The sequence below is a fragment of the Carcharhinus amblyrhynchos genome, chromosome 13, assembly GCF_965287045.1.
Source record: "Carcharhinus amblyrhynchos chromosome 13, sCarAmb.v2.hapA, whole genome shotgun sequence".
NCBI lineage: Eukaryota > Metazoa > Chordata > Chondrichthyes > Carcharhiniformes > Carcharhinidae > Carcharhinus > Carcharhinus amblyrhynchos.
Genome location: NC_137336.1, coordinates 56,106,218 through 56,131,126, shown reverse-complemented (window position 1 = coordinate 56,131,126; position 24,909 = coordinate 56,106,218). Strand labels below are relative to the sequence as shown.

Below are 24,909 nucleotides of genomic sequence, written 5' to 3'. Positions count from 1 at the left end.
CCTACCACTCCAGTCTGACCATAACAGGATTTGATGAAGGAATTTTGCTTGCTCTTTGTGTTTAACTGTTTACATTCTGATTGAGAAACAAGTCTGACATTTTGAAGTTCAAACTAAAAACGGTCCAATTCTGTTGAGTTAAAACCCCATCCAGATAAAGACATCAAAATATTTTTTCAAGTGAGCCTGTGCTTTTCAAACTTTCATGACTTGCATTCACACACACATGCCTGCGAAATTTACAAAATTGTAGGTAATTACTTTCTTTGCCAAATTCAGTTCAGAGCTGAAAGTTAAAGAAATTGAGAATTCATTGTTTATGGGCCCTTGGCTGCATCCCTGTGATTTTTTTTCAAGTTCCTTCAGACTCCAGGAGCTAAATTGAAGCTAAATGTAACTGCAATTGCTGGAGACAATTTATTTTAAAATTTTTTTTAAAAAAATTAATTTTAATGCATAATTCTTCCAGAAGTTGATGGGTTTTGCACTTGAGCTTCCTTTCAATGGAATATTGACGTCCCCATACTGGATTTTTAAACTGTAGGGGATAGAGTCATAGAAATCATAGAAACCCTACAGTACAGAAAGAGGCCATTCAGCCCATTGAGTTTGCACCGACCACAATCCCACCCAGGCCCGACCCCCATATCCCTACATATTTTACCCACTAATCCCTCTAACCTATGCATCTCAGGACACTAAGGGGCAATTTTAGCATGGCCAATCAACCTAACCCGCACTGTGGGAGGAAACCGGGGCACCCGGAGGAAACCCATGCAGACAGGAGGAGAATGTGCAAACTCCACAGTGACCCAAGCCAGGAATCGAACCCAGGTCCCTAGGACCGTGAAGCAACGGTGCTAACCACTGTGCCACCCCAAACTTGGGAAAGGAGAGAAAGGAGCTTCTGCTGCTTCATTGGTTGTTTTTTTTTCTGACTACACAACACTGTTTGTAATTTGCATACTGTACCAAAGGGATTTCAAAATGATCACTTTAGTCACACAACCTCTCTCTCTCTCCCCATAATGATTTCAGAAGGGGTTTGCCTATGTCTGAACTGACAGTGCTTTTATTTTATTGTTGTGGGGATGAGCTGGAGGGGGGAGGGGGAGGGACTGAGTGAGTAGATTCTGTAATCTACCAGCCATGAACCCCCTGAATGAGTAATTACCCATCTTAATGAGATAGTAAAACATATTTCCTATGACTGTTGTCCTAACCGACCTTCTGTATCGGCTGGAGAGGTAGTCTTATGGAACTGTAAGTTTAGGTTCAGTACATTTTCCAGTAAGTCTTTTTGAAGTAGTTCTTTACATCTTCAGGTGTGAAATTCCACAGAAGGAAGTCATGACATGTCTGAATTGTATTCCATGTTAGAACTTTCCAGAAACTGGCCACTGGCAATACCAGATGTCAGATGACTTGCAGTAGCCATCTTTGGTCAATGTTCTTATCTTTAAGAAGTCCCTTTTTAAACCATTCAATAAATGTTTGGCCACCTGGTGAAGTTTACCGAATGGTTTCACTCAGGCACTAGTCACATCACTGTGACAATAAGCATTTCGGAAACACTTTGCCTCATTGCAGCCCCCCTGTGGAAAGCTTAACTCTGGGAACAGTACCAAGTCTCAATGTTTGTCAACCTCACCTTTCTGTTAATTAATGCATGAAACTGGAATATTGTTTCCCGTCCCAGATTTCCAGCAGCTCCACAGTTTGCACGGTTAATCTTATCATCTCTCAACAGGAATTACATCCCCACCTGCACATTCTCAGCACCCCTCTCTCTGCGGAGTTTATGTATATCCTCAATTCCTGTCCACAGAGATGCAATTCCCAATCTTCGCACCCCGCATAACCATGCCTTTTTCCCTCCCTCCCGCTGTTCCCATCATTAATTTGTGCGGAGATCAGATTCTCAATCCCAGATTCCCAGCCTCTTTGCTGGAAGAAGCTCCTTCCCATTCCCCGTGACGTCACGGTGTCCTGGCAGCTGGATAAAAATAAAAGAAAGTTTATTTTTAAGAAAATAAAAGAAAGAAGTTTGGATTTAGATTTTAAAAAAAGAGGGGGGGGGGTGTTAACAGTGCTTTAAAAAACCATCCCAACCTGTAAATAAGACATGGTTGAGCAGGCAGCTAGCTGCCAGAGAATTGAAGGAATAACATATTATTAAAATAATAAAGTATGATATGGGGATTTGTTGAGGATGTTTGTCTGTGTGCTTTCACTTTGATTTTGTTTCTCTGGCTCTTTGCTATTGGGAAGTTGTTGGTGTGTGTGTGTGTCTTTCCAGTGATGTCCTTGTTTGTGATGTAGATGTGAGAGGCGTGTGTAGCTGCCAGGACCTTGGTGCTTTGCAGAGTGCCGGAGGAGATATGGAGCCGCGGAAAATCGAGGTAAAGGAAAACAGAATGATTAAAAGTTTGAGGGAGAAAGTTTTCCGAAAAAAAAACAAATCTTTGAGGTGGTGAGGGAGGAGAAGGGCAGTAAGAGCAGCCGGCGGGAGAAGTCAGGCCTGAAGGGGATTGCACAGAGGGAGGAGGAAGGGGGGAGATTTTGGATACTTGTTTCCGAATGCAGTGAAGTTTGATACAATGTGTTTGGCTGCATTGATACTTCTCTTATTAATGGCTTTGCTACTTCTTTGTTACTTTCTTTCTTTCTCTCTCTCTCCCTCCCAGTGGATCGGCTCTCCCTGCGGCTCCCACGGACCTTACACTTTCTACCGGGCTTTCAGCCTGCCCGAGCCCGGCTCCTCCGGCAAGGGGAAGGGGCTAACGGCCAGGCTCGGCCAGTTCTTCTTTGTCAGATGCCAGCCCCATGAGCCCGAATGCATCGCCGAGCTGCAGCTCCTGTGGGAGGACCGCAGCCACCAGCAGCTCCTGGCCAGCACCAGGCTCTACTTCAGCCCCGAGGATACCCCGCAGGGACGCAGCCTGCACCACGGCCAGGTAACAAAAAAAAAGAGGGGGGAAATAGGCAATAAGATTGTGTCTAGTTTTTGAAGGGTATTAAGGAGGGGGGGGGGGGGTGGTATTTTTGTGGAGAGGTAGGCTCCAGTTCATTATGGGATGAACATTCCTTCGCCCCCCCTCCTTCCAAACCCCTTTTCAATACTTTACAGTTGTTTCAAGGTCAGATGATCACTGCCCAACCATGATTCCAACAACTAACTATTCATCGGGAAGCTTATTCAGGCCAATATAGCATTATATGTAACCCTCAAACGTTTCAGGAAGATTGGCATTGTTAAATGTTTGTGATTGCTGATCTGTATTACTCAGGGCGTCGTGTCACTTTTGTTTGGGCAGCACCTCAACAAAAGGGCTTTTTTTAAAAATGATATTTTTTCAAATCCTTCGAAGTTTTACCTCGTCAAACATTATCCCCGTGGCTGGGTGGATAAATTGGAGAGTTTATTTCCAGGAATTTTCAAATTGAAAATTGGAATGCATTTTTAAAAAATGTCTTTTGAACAATGCACGTTAACAGTTGCTATTGGCACCAGTTCAAAACTGCAAATGGCTTTTAAACGATTGGTGTGTATTACTATGATTTAAAATAATAAAAGAGAGATTAAAGTCTGGTTGCAGTTTGATCTCCACTGCAAAGGGCGTGGAGCCCCACTGTTCCCTCAGTGTGGGTTAGATTCAGTTCTGATGATGAGTAATAAATATTATAGCTGCAAATCATCTTTGGAAAGACTATTCAGATTCACTAAATCGGTTTACCCCAGAATCTCTGGCCAGGATTGCAGCATTATGCAAATATTATTGTGTATCTGCATTGGGGGAGGTTGAGTTGGATTCAGAAGGCCGCCCGCCCAACCTTACAGCAAGGTAATTGGATGAAGATAGGCTATCTCGGATGAAGAAAGCATAGTTTTACATATCAGCTTTCATTTTTTTTCTTGTGTACTCTGTAATTTGGGATTTGTGGAATAAACTGTTCCAGATTCAAGCCAAGCATTTCCTGACAAACTAGTTTGACTTTTTTTTATCCCAGAGACTGCTTCTTTGATGTAAATGGTGTTTATTCTTTTTCAATTCATTTTAACTGCAGAGCTTCTTTTAGGCTTGGTATTTTACAGTTACAAGTCTCACAACACCAGGTTAAAGTCCAACAGGTTTATTTGGTAGCACAAACCACTAGTTCTCAAAGTTCTGTCCCTTCTTCAGATGAGTGGGAGTTCTGTTGACAAATGGGGCATATAAAGACACAAAGTCAATTTACAAAATAATGATTAAAATCAATTAATAATTAAAATCAATATTTTTATAAATTGAGTTTGTGTCTTTTTGTGCCCTGATGAAGGGGTAGTGTCTGAAAGCTAGTGGCTTGTGCTACCAAATAAACCTGTTGGACTTTAACCTGGTGTTGTGAGACTTCTTACTGTGTTTACCCTTGTCCAACCTCGACATCTCCCTATCATTTTACAGTAAATCAGACAATATGCTATAGAATTTTTTAACATACTTTAACTTTAGTGTTGTCGCATTGAGGCAATAGAGGCAATCTAAGGCTAGCAATAGATTCCAATGATAGACTGAATGGCATTATTGGAAAGGATTTTCAATTCTTAAAAAAAGTCACAAAACTGAAATCTAATGACAACCGTAAATCCTGAAGCATGTGTTTACATCATATCAAAGCACAGTTTCAGTTAGCTGTTGGTTTCGCATCTTGATGAGATCCCCTGCTGCTCTACTTGTTTCATAAGAGATCAGTGGTTTTCAGTGTTCCTTGCATGGGAATGATAACACATCGTCAGGGTCCCCCGTCCTATGTTTGGAAAGATTGTAACAGCCACCCAGAGGAAACCAGTGATATTATTGCAGAATGTGGTACAGATACAATATTTCAATATGTCAACAAATCTAGAATGACCTTCAATTCTGCCCATGTCTTCTGCCTCCTTTCCAATTATATAATTCATTTCACCTCTACCCCTCCTCTGTTCTGTTGAAGAGTTAAACTGGACTCAAAACATTAACTTTGTTTCTCTCTCTGGACAGATGTTTACCCAGCGTTTTCTGTTTTTAAATTGGAATGCTGTCTACAGTACTTCTTTCTAGAATCAGTATTGTCCAGCACTGACTTTGCGTTATTTGTTCAAATAATTGAACTTTCCAAAATTTTTTTTAGTTCAAAAGATTACTTCTGATTATCAGGGGAAGCATGTACAGAATTGACAAAATTCTGCAGTCTGATTCTCTTTAAAGTTTTTCCTTGTTTTTAATTTTTTTAATCCAATATAATGATCATCCATGTCAATCAGTAACATCTCCACACCTATCTCAACTCATCTGCTGCTAAAACCTTTATCCATGTATTTGTCATCACTAAACTAGCCCTAAGTTCTCCTGCTCTATTTTCTCTTCCTTTCATACACTTCAGCTCTTCCACTACATGCGTTTCGTTCCATATCAAATCCTACATAAGTTTAACTTTGTGGTCACTAACCTACATTGGCTTGATTCCCAAAAACCTCTAAAATTCTCAAGTTTATTTCTACGTCCTTTCTTGACCTCCTCCCAACTTTGGAACCTCCTGCCACTCAACAACGTTACCACACCACCCATTAGAGTACACTGTTCCTCTGATTCTTGCTTTGTGTACATCCTGCTCCTTTTGTGCCCCACCATTGACCATCATGCTTTTTACCGTTTAGGTGTCACAGCCAGGAATGCATTCCCTTAAACCCCTCTATCTCTTTTCCAATAGTACTCTCCTTAAAATTCACCTTTCTGATCACACTTTTGTTATTCCTCCTAATAACTTCTTTTGAATCCTTCTTTAGATACATTCCACTCCACCGCCTCCGTTCCCTTCCCCCCACCCCACTCCCCCATATGTCACCAAAGTGAAGAGAAGAGAGTAAATTTGGATTTGAACTGGAGAGGGCTGTATAGATTTTGGGTTGTCGCTTGCTGGCAAGGATAAGAAGTTTGAGATATGAAAATTGCATCTCTGACTTCTGGAAAAATTCCAAAAAAAATTGTGTTTAATTTAAGTTGAGCTTCTTGAAATTTACCATTTTTGGAAGTTGTAATTGTGTATCTGGTCAACCACTGTTTAAATACAGAGCATGGGTGACAATTTGTGATTTGGGAGGAGAGGTATTCTTTAAATTTCTTTTAATTTATTAATGAGATGGATCAACAGAGAGGATGTTTGTATGAAAAGTCATTGTGAACTTAGTGAAAAAGAAGTTCTGATATCCTGATTTTTGTTGCGATCTCAGAAGTTACACCATATTTGGAGGCAGTTTGGCCCATGTGTCTCTATATTGATGCTTGCTTCTCAACTGAAACTATCTATTTTAATTTTCTTCCCTTTTCCAAGTATCTTATATTACCATCTGAAATAATTATCCAATTCCTTTTAAAATTGTGTTAATCTGCCTCAATAGCCACCTACAGTAAGTCGTTCTATGCTGTTATAGCTAGCTATGTCTTATTGAAACTCCAGCCTTTTCAAGACGGTCTTTGATCCCCTGTTATTGATTTACTGTACCAACTTCACTGAAAACAATTGTTCACTTTATCCCCTGAGAGCCTTTCATAATTTTAAAACTCCTTATCAGATTCCCAATCACCATTAACTTTAACCATCCCAGTGAAAAGATTCATTATATCAATAATACTTGGTTATTATCATCCTGATGAATCTTCATTTTAGTATTTCCATTGCATTAATATCATTCCTGTATAGTGATGCAAGGAACTGCATCAATATTTTTACTGTCACTTAACCAATTACACGCTCCTTTGTTTTTAAATTCAATATAAATAAGTTCAGAACTCATTTACTTGCACTCTCACCATTAACAATTGTGGCAAAACCACAGATCTTTGTGTCTCCTCTATGTTAAGAGTATTTAATTTATACTTCCTTTCATTGTTCTTTTCCCCAAAGTGGCTATTTCGTATCTTGCTGCATTAAACTGCAGCTGCCAATTATTTTTTCTCTGTATTCTTCCTCATCAACAAACTTTATAATTAATTCAACATTGTTGTGTTGGGTGTATTATTCTGTTAGATAGAGGGGCTAAAGTGTACCAAATTGCCTTCACCCTCCATATCCACCTTGTGTTAATGACATATCTAGCTTTCGGAGTTTTTCTGGTCTGCAAACGATTTGTCAGTGTAGGTCCTTTGGTGTTGCCCTCATTGCTATGGCTGAGTTTCCCCATTGTAGTTCCAGCTCTATGATGGGGGAAATGTTGTGATATTATAATATTCTGGGGAAGAAGCAAGATATTAAGTAATAAATGATCAGCTTGTTTATCACTATTTGATCTGTTTGGAGGGAATCTATTGCTTTGTTTTTCCAAATCCAAACTGTAGAAAATGAATGCAGAATTCCAACTAGGGCTAGATTTTCTAATATTTACTATGAATAGTCAGAAACCAACCTGGATATCTGCTCTTTTCGCACGAAGGACTCTCCTCACTCGGCACCTCAATTTAATGACATTTGCAGTTGATTTTAACAAAATATTAATACATTGTGTTAGTTTGCTAGCTTTCCCCAATGCATGTGGATTATTCATCGTAACTTCGTTGCAGTATTAATGTACGCCTTACTTGTGAATAATAAAAAAAAGCATATGGATTCTCAGGTATGACTGCATACTGTTTAAAGGGTATATAATACAATAGGTCTTTCAAGCTACATCAAATATAATTGAAATTAAATAGTGATATAAAGTACAAAATATTTCAGCAAGCACTAAAAATGAAGTGTAAACTATACAGGCAAAAAGTATCCATAATCAATCCTATTGCCCTCAAATAATAAAGGGGCAGTTCTTATCAATAAAAGTTGCACAGTTTGGCTGATTTCTGCTATCAGAGGATACCGATTTTGTTGCAAGTGTTATAACATACATTGATGGAAAGTAATATGCCAAAATTGAAAGTGGTTTTAGATGGGAAAAGGAAGTATCTGATAACTGTTAGACATTGTTTTGCTTGGGAATGGAAAGTTCAGCCGTAAAATTAATTCTCTCTCGCTACTTTTCAATAAGGGTGTGGTGTTCTGTGCCCTAATCTTCAGAGAAAGAAGGCCAATTCAGAAAAGGGACAAAAAAAGCTACAAGTCTGAGATAAATTGGGATCTGCTGATGAGATAAAAATAAATCTAGAGCGTGAAGGATAAGTTCATGCAAAATCTAAATAAGGATTCACAAAGAAGCCAAGAACTGGAGAAGGAAATCAGAGTTATGGGTCAGGAAAAGGTTTGAGTACAAGAAAATTGAAAGGAAACAATTCAAGAAACACACTTAAGAGAATGGAAATGGACAAAATGAGTTAAAGAAATAGTCAAGGCAAGGAATTGTTAAAATGAACTTCAGACAGAAAAGGAAACAACCGTATAAAAGGAAAGAAAAAGACTATTTATTTCTTAATTGCAGAGTAAATTGGAGCAGACAGTAATAATAATTTTAATTTTAACCTGGAAACAAATGTGTAAAGCAAAGAACTTATCTTCACAGAATTAAAGAGTAAGTGGAATTAGAGAACCATACAATTGTCATTTAGAGGTAGAGATGTAGAAGGAAGAGTGGATCATTCAGATCCTTGATCCTGTTCTACTAAACATTTAGGTCATGGCTGATCTCTCCCTGCACCCTACTTGTCGGCCACTACTCCATAGCCCTTGTTACCCTTAACATGATGAAAATTTTAATTGATCCAACCCATATAGAACCTGATAAAAATCACTTCAAAGTTTCATTTGACCCAACATATCTGGATTTTGGAGAGTATATCTGGATGTGTCTAGGGTGGTGGATAGAGGAGAGCCGGTGGATGTGGTCTTTCTTGATTTTCAGAAGGCGTTTGACAAGGTACCTCACAAGAGGTTATTGCAGAAGGTCAGGGGACATGGAGTTGGGGGTAGGGTGTTAGCGTGGATAGAGGATTGGTTGTCAAATAGGAGGCAGAGAGTGGGGGTCAGTGGGTGCTATTCGGATTGGCGGATGGTGACTAGTGGAGTGCCCCAGGGGTCGGTGCTGGGGCCTCAGCTATTTACCATTTATATAGATGATCTGGAGGAGGGAACCGAGTGTATGGTGTCGAAATTTGCTGATGACACCAAGATTGGGGGAACGGCAAATTGTGCGGCGGGTGTGGAGAGTCTGCAGAAGGATCTAGATAGGCTGGGCGAATGGGCCAGGAAATGGCAAATGGAATTTAATGTTGGCAAGTGTGAGGTGGTCCACTTTGGTAGGAAGAATGGTAGGAAGGATTATTACTTACGTGGCGAAAAACTGCAGCAAGCGACGGTGCAGAGGGACCTCGGGGTCCTTGTGCATGAGTCGCAAAAACCCAGCTTGCAGGTGCAGCAGGTGGTCAGGAAGGTGAATGGGATGCTGGCCTTCATAGCGAGGGGGATTGAATATAAAAGTAGGGAGGTCTTGCTGCAGCTGTATAGGGCGTTGGTGAGGCCGCAGCTGGAGTACTGTGTGCAGTTTTGGGCGCCGTACTTACGCAAGGATATTTTGGCCTTGGAGGGAGTGCAGAGGAGGTTTACTAGGCTGATGCTGGAGTTGAGGGGGTTGAGCTATGAGGAGAGGCTGAATAAACTAGGCTTGTACTCGTTAGAGTTTAGAAGAATGAGGGGAGATCTCATTGAGACGTATAAGATGATGAATGGGATGGATAGGATAGAGGTGGAGAGACTCTTCCCGCTCAGAAAGGACAGTAGGACTAGGGGGCACAGCCTCAAGATAAAGGGGGGGTGGTTTAGAACGGAGTTGAGGAGGAACTTCTTCACTCAAAGGGTGGTGAATCTCTGGAATTCTCTGCCCGTTGAAGTGGTGGAGGCTACCTCGCTAAATATTTTTAAGACGCGGGTTGATGGGTTTTTGATAAGGGAGGGGATTAAGGGTTATGGGGAGAGGGCGGGAAAGTGGAACTGAGCCACGACAGATCAGCCATGATCTTATTGAATGGCGGGGCAGGCTCGAAGGGCTAGATGGCCTACTCCTGCTCCTATTTCTTATGTTCTTATGAGAGAGAGCTTAAATCTCCACTGTGCTTTGTAATATTGCTGTTAAATGCCTTAGTTCTAATTTTATGGTCTTGCTCTGATTGTTCTGGATCCCTAGCAGAAGAAATAGCTTCCACTCCCTTTTTTCTTTTTAACCAGCTGAATTAAATAATTTCTCAACTTTCTAATCTTCAGAATAAAAGGCAACTTGATGTGGCTTGGTCACATAATTAAACCTTCAATGTTCTGGTATAATTCTGGTGAATTTGCATATTACCCCCTCTCATTGCACAGTCAGTTGGCAAAATAATATAAACCCTTTTATTTGTAGTTTAGTGACAAAGCAGGAATGACTCTTTGACTCCAGAAATTTTATTTTAATATGGGAAAGATGCAATAAGCTCTGGATTACTACATAAATCATGAGTAAATTGGCAAATGGAAAATCAGGTTAGAGAGATAAATGCATGGCTCAAAGATTGGTGAGGTTGAAATGGATTTTTATTTAAGGGGACACTGTCACCAGTACTGGGAAAAATGGGAGCTGTGTTGTTGGGATAGTCTTCACTTGAACTGTGCTGGGATAAGTGTTCTAGTAGGTTGTATAACTAGGATGATAGAGCATTAAACCAAATAATAGCGGTGAGGGATTAAGTTTGGGAAGGTGTGATAAATTGAATAGAGAAGGCACAAGCAAGACAGGAATAAGGGAAATGAAGTGTTCAAATCTAAGAGTGTACCGGTACATAGTCTAGGGTTACAAAAATGGTAAAAAGATAGAACTCAAAACTCTGTATCTGAATGCATGTAGCATTTGTAACAAAACCGATGATATTTCATGACAAAAATGGTATTTGAATATTCAGGGGTACGTTGACAGGAATCTAGGAAAAGGTAGTGGGATAGCTCTGTTAATTAAAGATGACAGTGCAATAGAGAGAGATGACCTAGTGATCAGGGTGCAGAAACAGCTTGGTTAGAGGCACAGTAATAAAGGTAAGAAGTCACTTGCTGGTGTGATTTATTGGCCCTTTCATAGTAACCAACACTAGGGTAGAGTTTTACAGGAAGAAATATTTTGGCTTGTAACAGTGGTACAGTGAGAATCATCAGTGATTTTAATCTGTATATAGATTAAATTAATCAGATTGGCAAATGTAGTCAGATGATAAAAAAACATTTTTGGGACAATTTCTTAAAGCAGCATATACTCAAGCCAACCAAAGAGCAGCTGTACAAAATCTGTTATGTGCAGGATTAATTACCTCAAAAGTGAAGGCATCCCTGAATAGCTTTGATCATAATATGATTGAATTTCACATTCATTTTAGGGAGAAAGGAGTGGATCTAAGACTAGTGTTTTAAATTTAAGTAAGGGCAATTACGACGCCATGAAGACAAAGCTAGCTGAAGTGAGCTGGGAAATTAGGTTCGGAGATAGGCCAGCAGATGCAGTGACAGACATTCAAGGAGAGATTTTAGAATACTCAAAAATGTACATGTCAGTGAGAGAAAATACTTCAAGGGACAAACACACCATTCCTGGTTAACTGAAGAAGTTAAAGTTAGCATCAAATTGAAAGACAAACCATATCATTCCGTAAAGATGAGTGGCAGTTCACAAGATTGGACAGAATATAAAGAATGGTGAAAAATGACTAAATCATTAATAAAGGAAGACTAAATTAAGAGTGCAAGAGAAAATTAGCAAGAAATATAATGAAAGATAGCAAGAGTTTTTACATCTATTTAAAAAAGAAAAGAGTAAATAAAACCAGTTCGTTCCCTAGAAAGTGAGTATAAGGAATTAATGAAGGAATAGTAGCTGAATTGAACAGATATTTTGCCTGTCTTTACTGTAGAGGACACAAATAATATTCCAGAAATAATTGTGATTTAGGAGATGGAAGGGAGGGAGGAACTCGAAATAATTATGATCACCAGAGAAAGAATACTAAGAAAATTATTAAGATTAGAAGCTGACAATTCCCCAAATCTTGATGGACTTTGTTCTAGAGCTTTAAAAGAAGGGAATGCTGAGATGGTGGATGTATTGGTTTTGACTTTCCAAATTTCATTCTGGAATGGTCTCATCGATTGGAAAACAGCACATGTGACTCTTCTATTCAAGAAAGAAGAGAGACAGAAAGCAGGAAACTACAGGCTAGATAACTTAACATTTGTAATAAGGAAACTCGAAAGTCTATTAAGGAGGCTGTAGTAGAACATCTAGATGTTCTCAAAATAATCAGGCTGAGTCAATGTAATTTGGTGAAAGGGAAATCACGTTTGACTAATTTATCAGAGTTCTTTGAGGACGTAACAAGGAACAAAGATAAAAAGGAACCTGTGAATGTGCTGTACTTAGATTCCCGGAAGGCACTTGACAAGATGCCATGAGGGTTGCTGTGCAAAATAAGCACTTATAGTGTAGGGAGTAACATGTTAACATAGATAGAGGATTCATTAGCCAATGCAAATCAGAATAGACATAATTGGGTCATTTTTGGGTTGCAAGATGTGATGACTGAAGTTTCACAGGGATCATTGTTGGGTTCCTCAAACTATTTATATCAGTGCATGATGGGGCTGAATGTATGGTTGCTAAATTTGCTGATGACACTTATTTGTGAAGAGGACATAGATTAAATGACTAGGCAAAATTTGGCAGATGGAGGATAAAGTAGCAAAATGTGAACTTGTCCACTTTTGCAGAAAGAATAGCAAAGCAGTATGCTATTTAAATTATTGCAGAATTCTTGAGGTACAGAGGGATCATCTGGGTGTCCTGGAACATGAATCACGTTAGTATACAGGTACAGCAAATGATTAGAATGGCAAATGGAATATTGCTGTTCAATGCAGGGGGAATGGAATATAAAAGTAAGAATGTTACGCTACAGTTGTAAGATCACATCTGGAGTACTGTATACAATTTTGGTCTCCCTTTTTCAAAAAGGATATAAATGCTTTGAAATCAGTTTGAGAAGGTTCACTCGACTCATTCTTGGGTTTGTGGAAAGGTTGGACAGGCTGGGCTTGTATCCATTAGAGTTTAGAAGAATGAGTATCTTATTGAAACATACAAGGTCCAGGGTGGATGCTAAAAGGACATTTCTCCTTGCAGGAGAGCCTAGAACTAGGGGACACCATTAAGAATAAAGGGTCTCCCATTTAAGACAGAGCTAAGATTTTTATCTGAGTCGTTGGAACACTCTTTCTTGGAGAACAGTGGAGGCAGGGTCTTGAATAATTTTTTGGCAGAGGTGGATAGATTCTTGACTAAAATGGGAGCTGAATATTATCAGGGTATGCGGAATGTGCAGTTGAGGCCATGTTCATAACAGCCATGGTAGTTGACAGAACAGGCTTGAGGGGCCAACTCCTCCTAATTCATATGTTCATATCAATGAAACTGTAAATGCTGGAAATCTGCAATGAAAACAAATGCTGAAGATATAGAACATTATTTTCAGAATCTGAAAATGGAACAGATCAATTAACTATCTTGGGTGGATACCCATCATTAAAATGGTGTGGCAAAAGAGAACCAATTCCTGTATCTTGCATTTGGGTACTGAAAATCTTGGAACAGTACATTGTTGTAATCCTTTATCAGATCTATGCTGTTTGAGCATGACAACTGGATGCATGGAATTGACTGTAGGATCTCCATTTGAAATGCTATTTCCGTTTTCTCCAAATGGTGATGGGTCTGCTATGCACTTTCTACATTTATCTAAATTAATTGAGCAGCGTACTATGGGAAAATGTCATTTTACAAATTCAGCTAGTTATTTCCTTCATTACTTCCATTATTAATCTGCAACAATAGACTGTTGGCTGGGATCTTTATTTCTCGCAGTGTCGACAGGTCTCATGTGATGGGCACAACTCTAATTTGAAACTATTTTGACAATCTTACTTGGAGACCATTGGATTGCTAGTGTGGAAATCGCAAAACTCTTGCAGTTGTGCAGTAGGATTTAACCTTAGAGGTTGGAGCTGAGACACACGTTATTGGCACAGAATGAGGTGATCACTGTTTTACCTGACTAGAGATTGCTTAATGTTTACACTTTGGATGGAATTTTCCTGTCCTGTCCACCACAGGAATCACAGTGGGCAGGGGCACACCATTGCAAAGGTCCATTGACCTCGGGCAGGAATTTCTGGCCTTGGGGTGAACACAGCCAGAAAATCCCGTCCTTGGTGTCCATAATGGAAGGTATATTGTTCGCCATTAGTTAACCTCAGATTGATGAGAACAGAAATTGCTCAACGCAAATATACTGTCCACAGAATTACAGTATTTTGCTAATCATAGAATCTTACAACACAGAAGGTAGCCATAGTCTGCAAAGGGATATAGATAATCTAAGTGAGTGGGCAAGGGTCAGGCAGATGGAGTATAATGTTGGTAAATGTGAGGCCATCCATTTTGGTAGGAATAAGAACAAAATGGACTATTATTTAAATGGTATAAGATGGCAGCATGCTGCTGTGCAGAGGGACCTGGGAGTCCTTATGCAGGAATCTCAAGGAGTTGGTCTGCAGGTGCAGCAGGTAATTAAGAAGCTAAATAAATTTTGTCCATCATTGCTAGAGGGATGGAGTTTAGAAACAGTGAGATTATGTTGCAGCTATATAAGGTGCTGGTGAGGCCATACCTGGAATACTGTGTACAGTTTTGGTCTCCTTGCTTGAGAAAGGATATACTGGCACTGGAGGGAGTGCAGAGGAGATTCACTAGATTGATTCCAGAGTTGAGAGGGTTGGGTTATGAGGAGCGACTGAGTAGACTGGGGCTATACTCTTTGCAATTCAGAAGAATGAGGGGAGATCTTACAAGAGAGAAGCAGGGAAGTTGTTTCCACTGGCGGGTGAAACTAGAACTAGGGGGCATAGCCTCAAAATAAGGGGAAGCAGGTTTAGAACTGAGTTGAGGAGGAACTTCTTCACACAAAGGGTTGTGAATCTATGGAATTCCCTGCCTAGTGAAGCAGTTGAGGCCACCTCATTGAATGTTCTTAAGGTAAGGATGGATAATTTTTGAACAGTAAAGGAATTAAGGCTTATGTTGAGCGAGCGGGTAAGTGGTGCTGAGTCCACAAAAAGATCAGCCATGATCTTACTGAATGGCGGGGCAGGCACGAGGGGCCAGATGGCCTAGTCCTGCTCCTAGTTCTTATGTTTTTGTATGACCTGGCCTTTGAGTGTGGCAACTAGGGGATTTTTACCATGGCTTCATTGCAGTGTTCATGTAAGTGTACTTTTGACACTAATAAATAAACTTTAAAACTTCAAATTAATTAATTCTTCGCTGTTTCCTCATGGCCCTGTAAATTTTTCCTTTTCAAGTATACCTTCATTATTGATTCTGCTTTCATCACCCTTTCAGACAGTGCATTCCAGATCATGTTAATTCGCTACTTTAAAAAATATATACTTTTGGTTTCTTTGCCATTGATCTTAAGTCTGTGTCCTCTGGTTACCAACACACCTGTCAGTGGAAATGATATACAAGCTAGCAAGCATTGCCCCAGATATTCAGTACTTTGCAGATGTGTTGTTTGATTTTTAAAATGGCTTGTTATTCTCTTTGCCAGATTTGTAACTGGAGCTCATGCTGACATCATCAAATTTATTATTGTAATTTTTTTTGCATGGGACTTGAAATGCTTTAAAATCCCTGTGACAGGCAATGTTTGCAGTGCTACGGCATCTGATATGGTGAACCCTGGCACTGCCACCCTCCATCCCCCACACCCCAAAATCCCCTCCACCCTGGTTTCTCAGCCTTATTAGCCCCGCCAGTCTCAGAGAAAGTTGAGCCTGGGGCATGTGGTGGACTGGAGCTGCCAATGAGAATTACATGAAATATGAGAGTGGGAATCATCAAAAAAACACACAGAATGGTTTGCAGATTGGCATTGTCATTGAGCTAATAACAGACTGCGAGGGGTGTGATTTCATCTTTGTTGGCAATGCCACTAAGCTCCCATGCCCTCCCCAGTCACCTTGCCAAAATTCTGCAGCTGGGTGAGCAAGTTGCAGCCTACCAACAGCGTTGGGTCGTAATTTTCCCGCAGTCAATGGTGTATGCCTCTGCTTCACACTGACTGGAAAATCCAGACCGTTACATGTCATGTATGCCCTTGTTGGCACAGTAATGTCTATACTTTAAGGTAGTGATCTTCGTTTCTTTCAGAAAATTGAACCAACAGTACAAGCTGCATGTTGTGCAATTTGTCACAAGCTTATTCATTTCAGTTTGATTAGAATGCAGAAATATCAGACTGGAAGTGGCATGTGATTTTATAATACTGGTATGGGGGTAAAGGTTGAGGTTCTGTCCGGCCCTACTTGGTATGCAGAAATATTTATAGATATGGAATTCATTGTAATTTCCTCCTGCACATTGCATTAGAATATCCAGCCAAATCTCCTGAACGTGTTGTTTTACATACTTCTCATTCCTAAAATTTCTGTTTCCTGTTCGTTTGTTAAGAGCTGTGGTACAGACATGTTCAGAGCCACAACTAGTCCAGGAAAATTTTAATTAAGGGATGAGAAGGAAGAAGAATAAAATCTTAATAATTACTTAATGTTTTGCAAGCCAAACAATAGATCCCAATCTGGATCTATTTCTTGCAGATAAATAGCTCGAGAAGATCACTTTCTAGACAAGAATGTCTTGAATGTTTCAAATTAATTATAATACTGAGAATTATTTGGACTTGAAGAATGTGGACATTTTCCTTGTCACAACATTTTGTGCATTGAAAATTGTGCACTCAGCAAGTAAAATCTAAGAACTTATTTGTAAGTTCCTAACTATTACGATCATTTCTGCTTTCTAAATTCCCTCTGCCCTGGAGGCCGAAGGGAGTGCTTTTGCTCTATGGGTGCAAAGTTCTTTTTGCCTGTGGCTGGCTGGCACCTTCCTCATGCATATTACAAGCATGTAGTATTTTTAGAGAAGATTTTCCAAATTTTCATTTGTACAGCAATGTTCACTTGGAGTTTCGAAGATATTTTGTCATTGTTGATGGGTTGGGATCCTTTTGCCATTTTCCTGGACTGCAGACTGAGTTTCGCTATGTGAAAAGGGATCTTCCAACTGTGGATGTCTGTTGAGAGGGGGGGTTGGGGGAAGAAGGAGGGGGGAGAGAGAGAGAGTGTCTTTTGATGTGATTGTTCACACACACATATCTAAGCTTTACCAGGATGATACAGGCCTCTTGTAGAGAGCAACAATGTCGAGGAGGACAAGAATCAAATGAAAAGTTGATCTGGCTTCACTGTGTGGTTTCTAGTGGCTCTGTCACTGAGTGAAGTCAGTTCCCCTGTATTTATTTCCTGCAGAGAAGGAAGGAAGAGAATGAATTAAAAACGTAAGAGGGTGTAATGTCTAATGCAGGATGATTGATGTCTGTTAGGGGTTCCATCTTCCCCTGAAAATTCTGGAGAGCTTTATTACTAAGCACATTTGCAGCAGAAATTATTTTTTTCAGTTGTGAAAAGGCACATGGCACCTTTGTTGAGATAATATTTGGTTCTTCAGTAGTTGCTTTCAATTCTGAGCCATTTCAGCATTAAGGTAATTGCCTATTTCAATCACATTTTCCAGAGACTCCATAGTGATGGTATAAAAGCATCTGTTTATGAATGAGATTGAAGTAGCAAATTAGTTTATGGAGCTGGTTTTAAAATATATTATCAGTAGGACAGCGTGGCTAATTAGTTTTGGTCTGATTACACTCTTGTGTGGCATCTTGCAATATTTTACGATGTCAAAGGTTCTATAAGAATGCAAATTGTTGTTGAAAAGCAGAAAAATAACCTTCCATTACTGCTGTCTGGTATCAAAATGTAAATTCATCTGACATTGATTGAGGAACTGCTTGGAGTTTTTGACACATCAGTAATAGGTAATTTTGTTTAAAAATGTTCTAAGATTTTGCTGTTAAATATTAATTTAGGGATGAATTGCAGCACTATGATTGATAGCGGAGTAGGTGTTAGCGTAAGAAGTAAGAGCAGGAGCAGGTTCTTCAGCCCCTCAACCTTTCTCAATAAATCGTGACTGTTCTACCTCAGGTACGCCTTGCTATACTAACCCCATATCCTTGAATTCCCTTCGTATCCAAGAATTTAAAGGGAGGTCGACCAGCCTTATCTAATATTCACTGTAGTCTTGCAGCACAACCTCAAGGGACATTAGAGGGAAAGCTAATTTACCACTGATCAAAAGGCCCATGTAACTGGAAGACTAGTAATTGTTGTTAATTATGTTCCAGCGTTACATTTTCAGCTACAGTAATTAGAAGTGTTTTGCTTGCATTTCATTCAGCGAATAAACTTTTCAAGGGATAATTAATTCAATTTTGTTACTTGTATTTATTTTTATTTAGATAATTGATTTTGTTGTTTTGTTGGAATTGGATGTACACTACCACGATGAGAATTGTTTATCAAGTTATTTAAAAGTATAATGAGACAATTCAACATAGGTGCAGATTTTGTATACTTTAATTCATAAAATACCTGAAAGGGACATTACAAAAACATCTCAAATTGTCACAACAAAGTGCAATGATATTCACATTTTCTCCAGAGATCAAGATGCCCTCTGAGGTGCTTCAGTTCAGTAATGAGAACTTTACAAAAACTTTAATGTTTTTGTTACAGAGACTACAATTCTGTTCAAACTGTATACATTGGTCATATTGCACTCTTAAGGTGCTTCAATATATTTACATATGGTTAGGGTTAAGCATCCACTGCAAGAGATTTTGCATGGTTCCCAGCTGCTCGGTGTAGAGTGGCTGAAAGGCCTGTCCCCATTGCACCATTGTGCGGCTGCCCTAAGCATAGGTGCGGAAATTTGGGTTTTAATTTTAACTCCATTCTTAAAATTACAAAGTCAAAACACTGAGTGGATCTTGCTTGCTCCAAAAATCATATTCAAATTGAATCACGCTTCCCACAAGGGAGACAAACAAGATCCAAGTTGACATCTTGGGCTTGATCTTAGTCAAAAGGCTGAGGTGCAGTTATTTCATTTCTACCAACTCTATCTGTGTGTCAGATCATGTTTCAAAAAAAAAAGGTTCTGATCTTTTTCAGGGCAGAGTTTTAAATAGCTGGTAGTATGACTGCCTGTGATCAGGACTTTGCATGCACTCAATCAATCAGAAGGCATGAATACATCTCAGAAAGGATCAGATTACTTCATGTGGTGACATCTTTCTATTGATGTTCTGCTAGTTTATTTGGGTCATTTTTCCAGTACTATTTATTTTGTGTTAATTTGGGTCAGTAGTTGTGTTTATGTCCACTATGTCGACATAAACATAGGAGACAAAATAACTTGTTTTATTTCAAGTAAGCTTCTTTAACTAAAAGTACTTACTGTAGCTTCACTGTTTTTATGTCTTAAGTGGCAATGCTGTGAAAACTTGTAATTGCAGGAAAGTAGTGAGTACCGTTAATTTTTAATTGTGAGGGGGCAGAGCTATGATAATTTATAGGGTGAGAAATTGGGTTGCTTAGCACTTGTTTAAGATTTGCTGTTTTAAGCAGTGGTCCAGGTTTTTGTTGCGTTTAAAGTTTATTTATTATGTCACAAATCGGCTTTCATTAATACTGCAATGAAGTTGTTTTGAAAATCTCCTAGTTACCACACTCTGGCACCTGTTCGGGTACACTGAGGGAGAATTTAGCATGACCAGTGCACCTACCCAGCGCGCCTGTCAGACTGTGGAAGGAAACTGGAGCACCTGGTGGAAATCCACGCAAACATAGGAATAATGTTATCACTGACTTTGCACAGACTGTGACCCAAGCTGGGAGTTGAACCTGGATCGCTGGCACTGTGAGGCAGCAGTGCTAACTGCTGTGTCGCCATGCCGCCCAGGGGTATGCCATGTGATGATGCATTCACTCACTGACCATGACCACTTCTGAGGCTGTAGAACTTCTTGTGGCAGTGTACCCAGGTCCTCGAGGCTTGACTGCTGGCATTGATATCCATGGCACTCTGCTCCTAATTCCATACCTGCTGAATGTTTAGAGGTGACAGGGCATCTTTGTTCTTTTCCACCTTCTCCACCAAGGCCTCCAGTGCAGTGTCTGAGAAGTTTGGAATCCGCTGTTTCCCGTGCCTTGCCATCCCTCACTCTTTCCCAAGTTAGATTCTCTTCAACCATGACTCCCAGCATCTCCTCCAGCCACAACGTACCTTTTAAGGCCTGCAAGCTCACTCTAAACTGTGCAGGCTATCTGCTAAAGCAGTATCACTTGCAATGTTGACCCCGGGCTAGTGGGTCCAGCACTGATCAGCATGTTTTGTTGCTGGCTGGAGGCAAGGGTCACTCAGGTAAATAGGTATCGTGAAGTTGGCTGCTGCATGCATTGCAATCAGTGGGCGAATCAGACATCACACTGCCAAACGTGTTTTTGGGAAATATCCAGTTTGGTCCTCTTGGTGTTTACAGTAAGAGTGATGAAGAAGAGACAAAAAAAGGTCCCAACAAATTGTGGAGAAGCGTAATAGCGTAAATCCATTATGCCATAATTTCATTTGTGTCTTTGATGCACCATTAGAATGGCATGGGCCCTCTGGAGATGCAAGCTGGAACTATCAGGGTCTAAATGTTGATGCAATTGTCAGTGGGTGTTGGGGGGTGGGGGGAGGTTTGTGGGCTGCTGTGTGGGTATAAAACAATGTCTGCAAGTCAGGTAAAATGATATTTCTTTTAGCTGAAATAACTCAGCCAAGGCTAAATATGATGAACTGAATGAAGGAAGGTGGATGGTAGTGTATAATTGGAAAACATGCTATAAAGAAGCTACCAAATGCCAGTAGCAGGTCAGTGAAGAGAGCTTTGTGGAGTGTACCAAATCCCACAAACAGATCAGGCTTATCTCATGCACAGAATTGCGTTGCATACTTGTCCCAGTTTTAATGTTAAGACCAGTGTGTTTCCATGGCAGTGAGAGCTTTTAACAATAGCCATAATCCGCTGATCTGACAGGAGTTGCCCAGTGGGAACATTTCTAAAGATATTGAGTAAAAGCTTACTTGTATGAGGAGCTGGGCTTAATAATGCAATTCTTTTGTTCTGTATAGAGTTACTCACAAATTAATAGAACTATTTATAATAGATTTAAATAAAAAATATCCCCGTGAAATCAGGGCTATGGCAGGCATTTCATAAAACTTCAAACCAGAGAAGGCTTTTGAGAATTGTTTTTCCTTTGTAAGTACTGGTTTTGAAAGCCCATTGGATTTGTAAGTGGGACTCTTGCTGTCTGCTGTCTTTTAAGCAGTCAGGTTTTAGAAAGACATTTTAGAGCTTGAAAGGGTTTTTTGTTTTCCTTCTTTGGCTGAGTGTATTTTAAATAGTGATCACTTATGGCATCATTGGGAAAAATGGAATTAAAATGATTATCAATCCTGACAGTGCTAGGGGTTCAAATTAACTGAGTCACTGCTGAAACTGTGTTGATGTGTTTTGTTTAATTTCAATTGTATATGTTGTAGCGTTTAATTTCATTACCTTCAGTCTTTTCCCTTCTTTTGGGTCTTACCAGTCCCACTGAGGCTGGGGTGAACTAGGCATCGGAAATACTGTTCTCGGGTCAGCTATTGAGGGGTTTTGAAGGTGATCCAGGAATGTATTTGCCCTCCTGCCATAAATCACTAGGCCTTTACACAAGTTTCTCTTAGTAATACGGATGAAATTAGGAAGGTAGTGGAAACAAGGGAGAGGGTGGTGATTTTCACCACGTGGAAGTTCTGCCCCAAGCCACTCACCATCCTGAATTGGAAGTATATCGCCATTCCTTCATTGTGACTGAGCCAAAACCCCAGGACTCCCACTCTACCAGCACTAGGGGTGTACCAGCGCCATGTGGACTGCAGTGATTCAAGAAGGCAGCTCACCATCACCTTCTCAAGGGCAGTTAGAGATGGGCAATACATGCTGGCCTAACTAATAACGGCTACATCTCAAAAATGAATAAAATAAATATTTGACCATTATTATTCAGTGCCATCTTCAGTTCCATTTTAATTTAGCTGTTTTGCTCTGTTGGTATCTGTAGTGGTGTTTAATACTCCAGTGACAAAAGAATGATCACAAATCATATGTTAGGCTGAACCTGACATATTACATAACGATACTCACTGGGAAATTTTAATTCCTTCAAACTTACCCCGTCTTTGGTGATTATATGAGCTTGGTTGCAAAAGTCCATCAGCATCAGGGCCACTATGGTCTATGGAGTTTCTTTACGATCGAGTCTGTATAACATACACTGGCACTTTGATCTCCTGTAAAGCTAATTATGCTAATATGGGGACCTGGTTGTTCACTGGTTTCTTCACTTTACAGTTGGAAAATAAGACTCATAAAAATGCAAGATGCCTAAACAGGACCTGAAGTTTTTGAAGACCATCATAATGTCAGATACCTGGACAGTGCCATTACTTATTACATGGCATTTTCTGTTTCACTCTGTCAACCTCAGTATGAATACTAATCCCTATTCTTAAAAAAAAAATCTTGCTGGCCTTGTGCTTTTTAGTTGTTACCATTTTTAGAGTGTTAATCCAAACCTTAAAGCACAAAACAAAGCCCATTTTTTAAAATCTATCAGGAAATATTAAATAAGTTGGGACTCTGTGAGAAGGCTGAGGGATGACTTAATAAAGGTCTTTAAAATTACAAAGTGGTATGATTAGGTAGGTGTAAAGAAGATGATTCCACTTACGGAGAATCCAAAACATATAAATCTAATGAAGAATTCTGAGAGTTAATACAATGTGAAACTTGCTACCACATGGAGCAGTTGAGACAAATGGCATAAATGTAATTCATAGAATCCTTACAGTGCAGAAGGAGGCCATCTTGTCCTTCAAGTCGACACTGACTCTCCGAAAGAGCATTCTAGCTAGGCCCATTCCCCGTTCCTCCCCTTTGCGGCCATTAGTCTATAAGAATCAGTGGGATCGTGAACTGGATTTGGCTGATTTTTGGGATCTGACTGACAATTGGGGTGTATATCTCCAGATGGACAGCCAAATTTTCAGATCATGGACAAAGAAATCTATTGTGTGGTTTATGCTATCGCTCTGGCAGGTTAAAACTTCCACCAGCACCCACATCCTCCATTACCACAAAGATACTTGCTCCACTGCACCCCACCTCCCACTCACCACCACGCGGTGCTCACAGCACAACCATTGAGAGCTCTCCATCCCCCCACAACCAGCAACCGTTGCAGCAGGATCACCTCAGCTCCCCTGCCCGTCCCCGTCTCAATGCCGACTCCCTTGTCATTGCTAAACTCTTCTCCTCCTCCCTCTCCCCCCCCCCACCCCACTTGAGAAGCCTTGGCACACTCTCTCCCGCCACCATCACAACACATAATGGGAACCCTCAATCCTAATTGGGATCCTCAGAGGGCCCAACTCTAACACTGCATCCCAGCACAGGTTGTGTTGGTGAGATATGAATTTTAAGCGGCGGGGGGGAAGTCATATGGCTGGGCGGATTTGCTAATACTATTAACATTTATGTAAATGTATTACAATGAGATTCTCAGCCTTTGTGGGTTGAGACCTCATTATATCATCAGTGATGGACGTGGAAAATTGGGAAATGCAATCCCGCCGGCAAGAATCTGGTTTCCCAATTCCCGTGGAATCTTGCACCCATGTCACCATTCTTGATGGCAGCCAACGTGGGGTGGAAATTCCACCCGTAGTTTCTGCCTTTTTTGAACTCTTGGATTTGACTAATGTCAGGGATTGTTCTTGCCGCAGTACAAGTAGAACTTGACTCTGACAGGAGAATAGAGGTGAAACGCAACATGAAGCTCAGACAACGTGACAAATATACAGTCAGTGAATTCGTTTGAAACAAAGTACAAAAAAGTCAGAAATTTGAAGAAACAGAAATTTAAATAGTGAGTGAAGAAAAGTAATATTAACAACAGCAAAACTAGAAAGCATTGATTACTTGAAAGGAAACTGTGGAAAAAGAACAAAACTTTGATGTTAATGATAGGTAAGGAATGAGCAGATAAAAGCAGTTACAAATAGAGGAAAAAATAGATGAGACATTTTAAATATTTCTTCTGATAAGACTGAACTGTTGAATCATCATAAATCTGTGCTTACTAACTGTGAAAGGAATGTGTAAGTGATTCTATGTATCTGACTGGTGAATCTCTTGGTTTTGTTCACAGTGAATTGGCAGATGTGGCATTTGCTATTTGAATCTGCTAAATACAGAAATCAACTCTTTTTTCTGTCTCATCTCTCTTGTGTAATTGGATGGAATTTTTATGGTGAAATGTGATTGAAGTTTAGGTGTAAGGTTCTATATAGTGGTTGGGTTTCTGTAGTCAGTGGTGAAGCAAAGACCTTGAAGAAAGCTGTGCTGAGGGATTTAACGATCTCTGTGTTGAGAACTATGGCTCTCTTGACGTGCAATGGATTGGAACATTGTTTATTGGAGATACCCAGCATTAAGGTCATCAAGCTATCCAAACAGCCAGTTGCATTAAAGAATTCTAACAGCTGGTCAACCAGGAAATGAGAAGCATAAATATCAAATCAATTATATTAATTTTAGAGTGAAATAGAGATTGGGCTACATACATGGAGTGAAAGTTGAAATGGAAATATAATGAACAAGCTGTTAAAAAAAAGCAATTAGTTTACATTCCTCCACTATGATTAATTACTAGACGTTTGAACATTGCACAAAATTTATTTTTTTCTGAGTTAGATCTGTTCAGTAGTGGTTATTACTCATCACTGTTAATAACCAATTACCCCTCACTGAAGAAGGTTTATCTTTTTGTAGTATTTTTAGCAGTAATAAG

The 24,909-nt window shown here is 39.9% G+C and overlaps 1 protein-coding gene across 1 annotated transcript in view; it reads left to right on the top strand.

The window, feature by feature from the left end:
- Positions 1-2,356: 2,356 nt before the first annotated feature.
- LOC145351923 (uncharacterized) overlaps positions 2,357-24,909 on the top strand; it is a 92,454-nt gene continuing 69,901 nt past the window's right edge. Inside the window, exons 1-2 of the mRNA XM_080201714.1 lie at positions 2,357-2,402; positions 2,688-2,957. Of these exons, the coding sequence (XP_080057840.1) occupies positions 2,382-2,402; positions 2,688-2,957 (291 nt within the window). The 5' untranslated portion in view covers positions 2,357-2,381. The remainder of the gene's footprint in view (positions 2,403-2,687; positions 2,958-24,909) is intronic.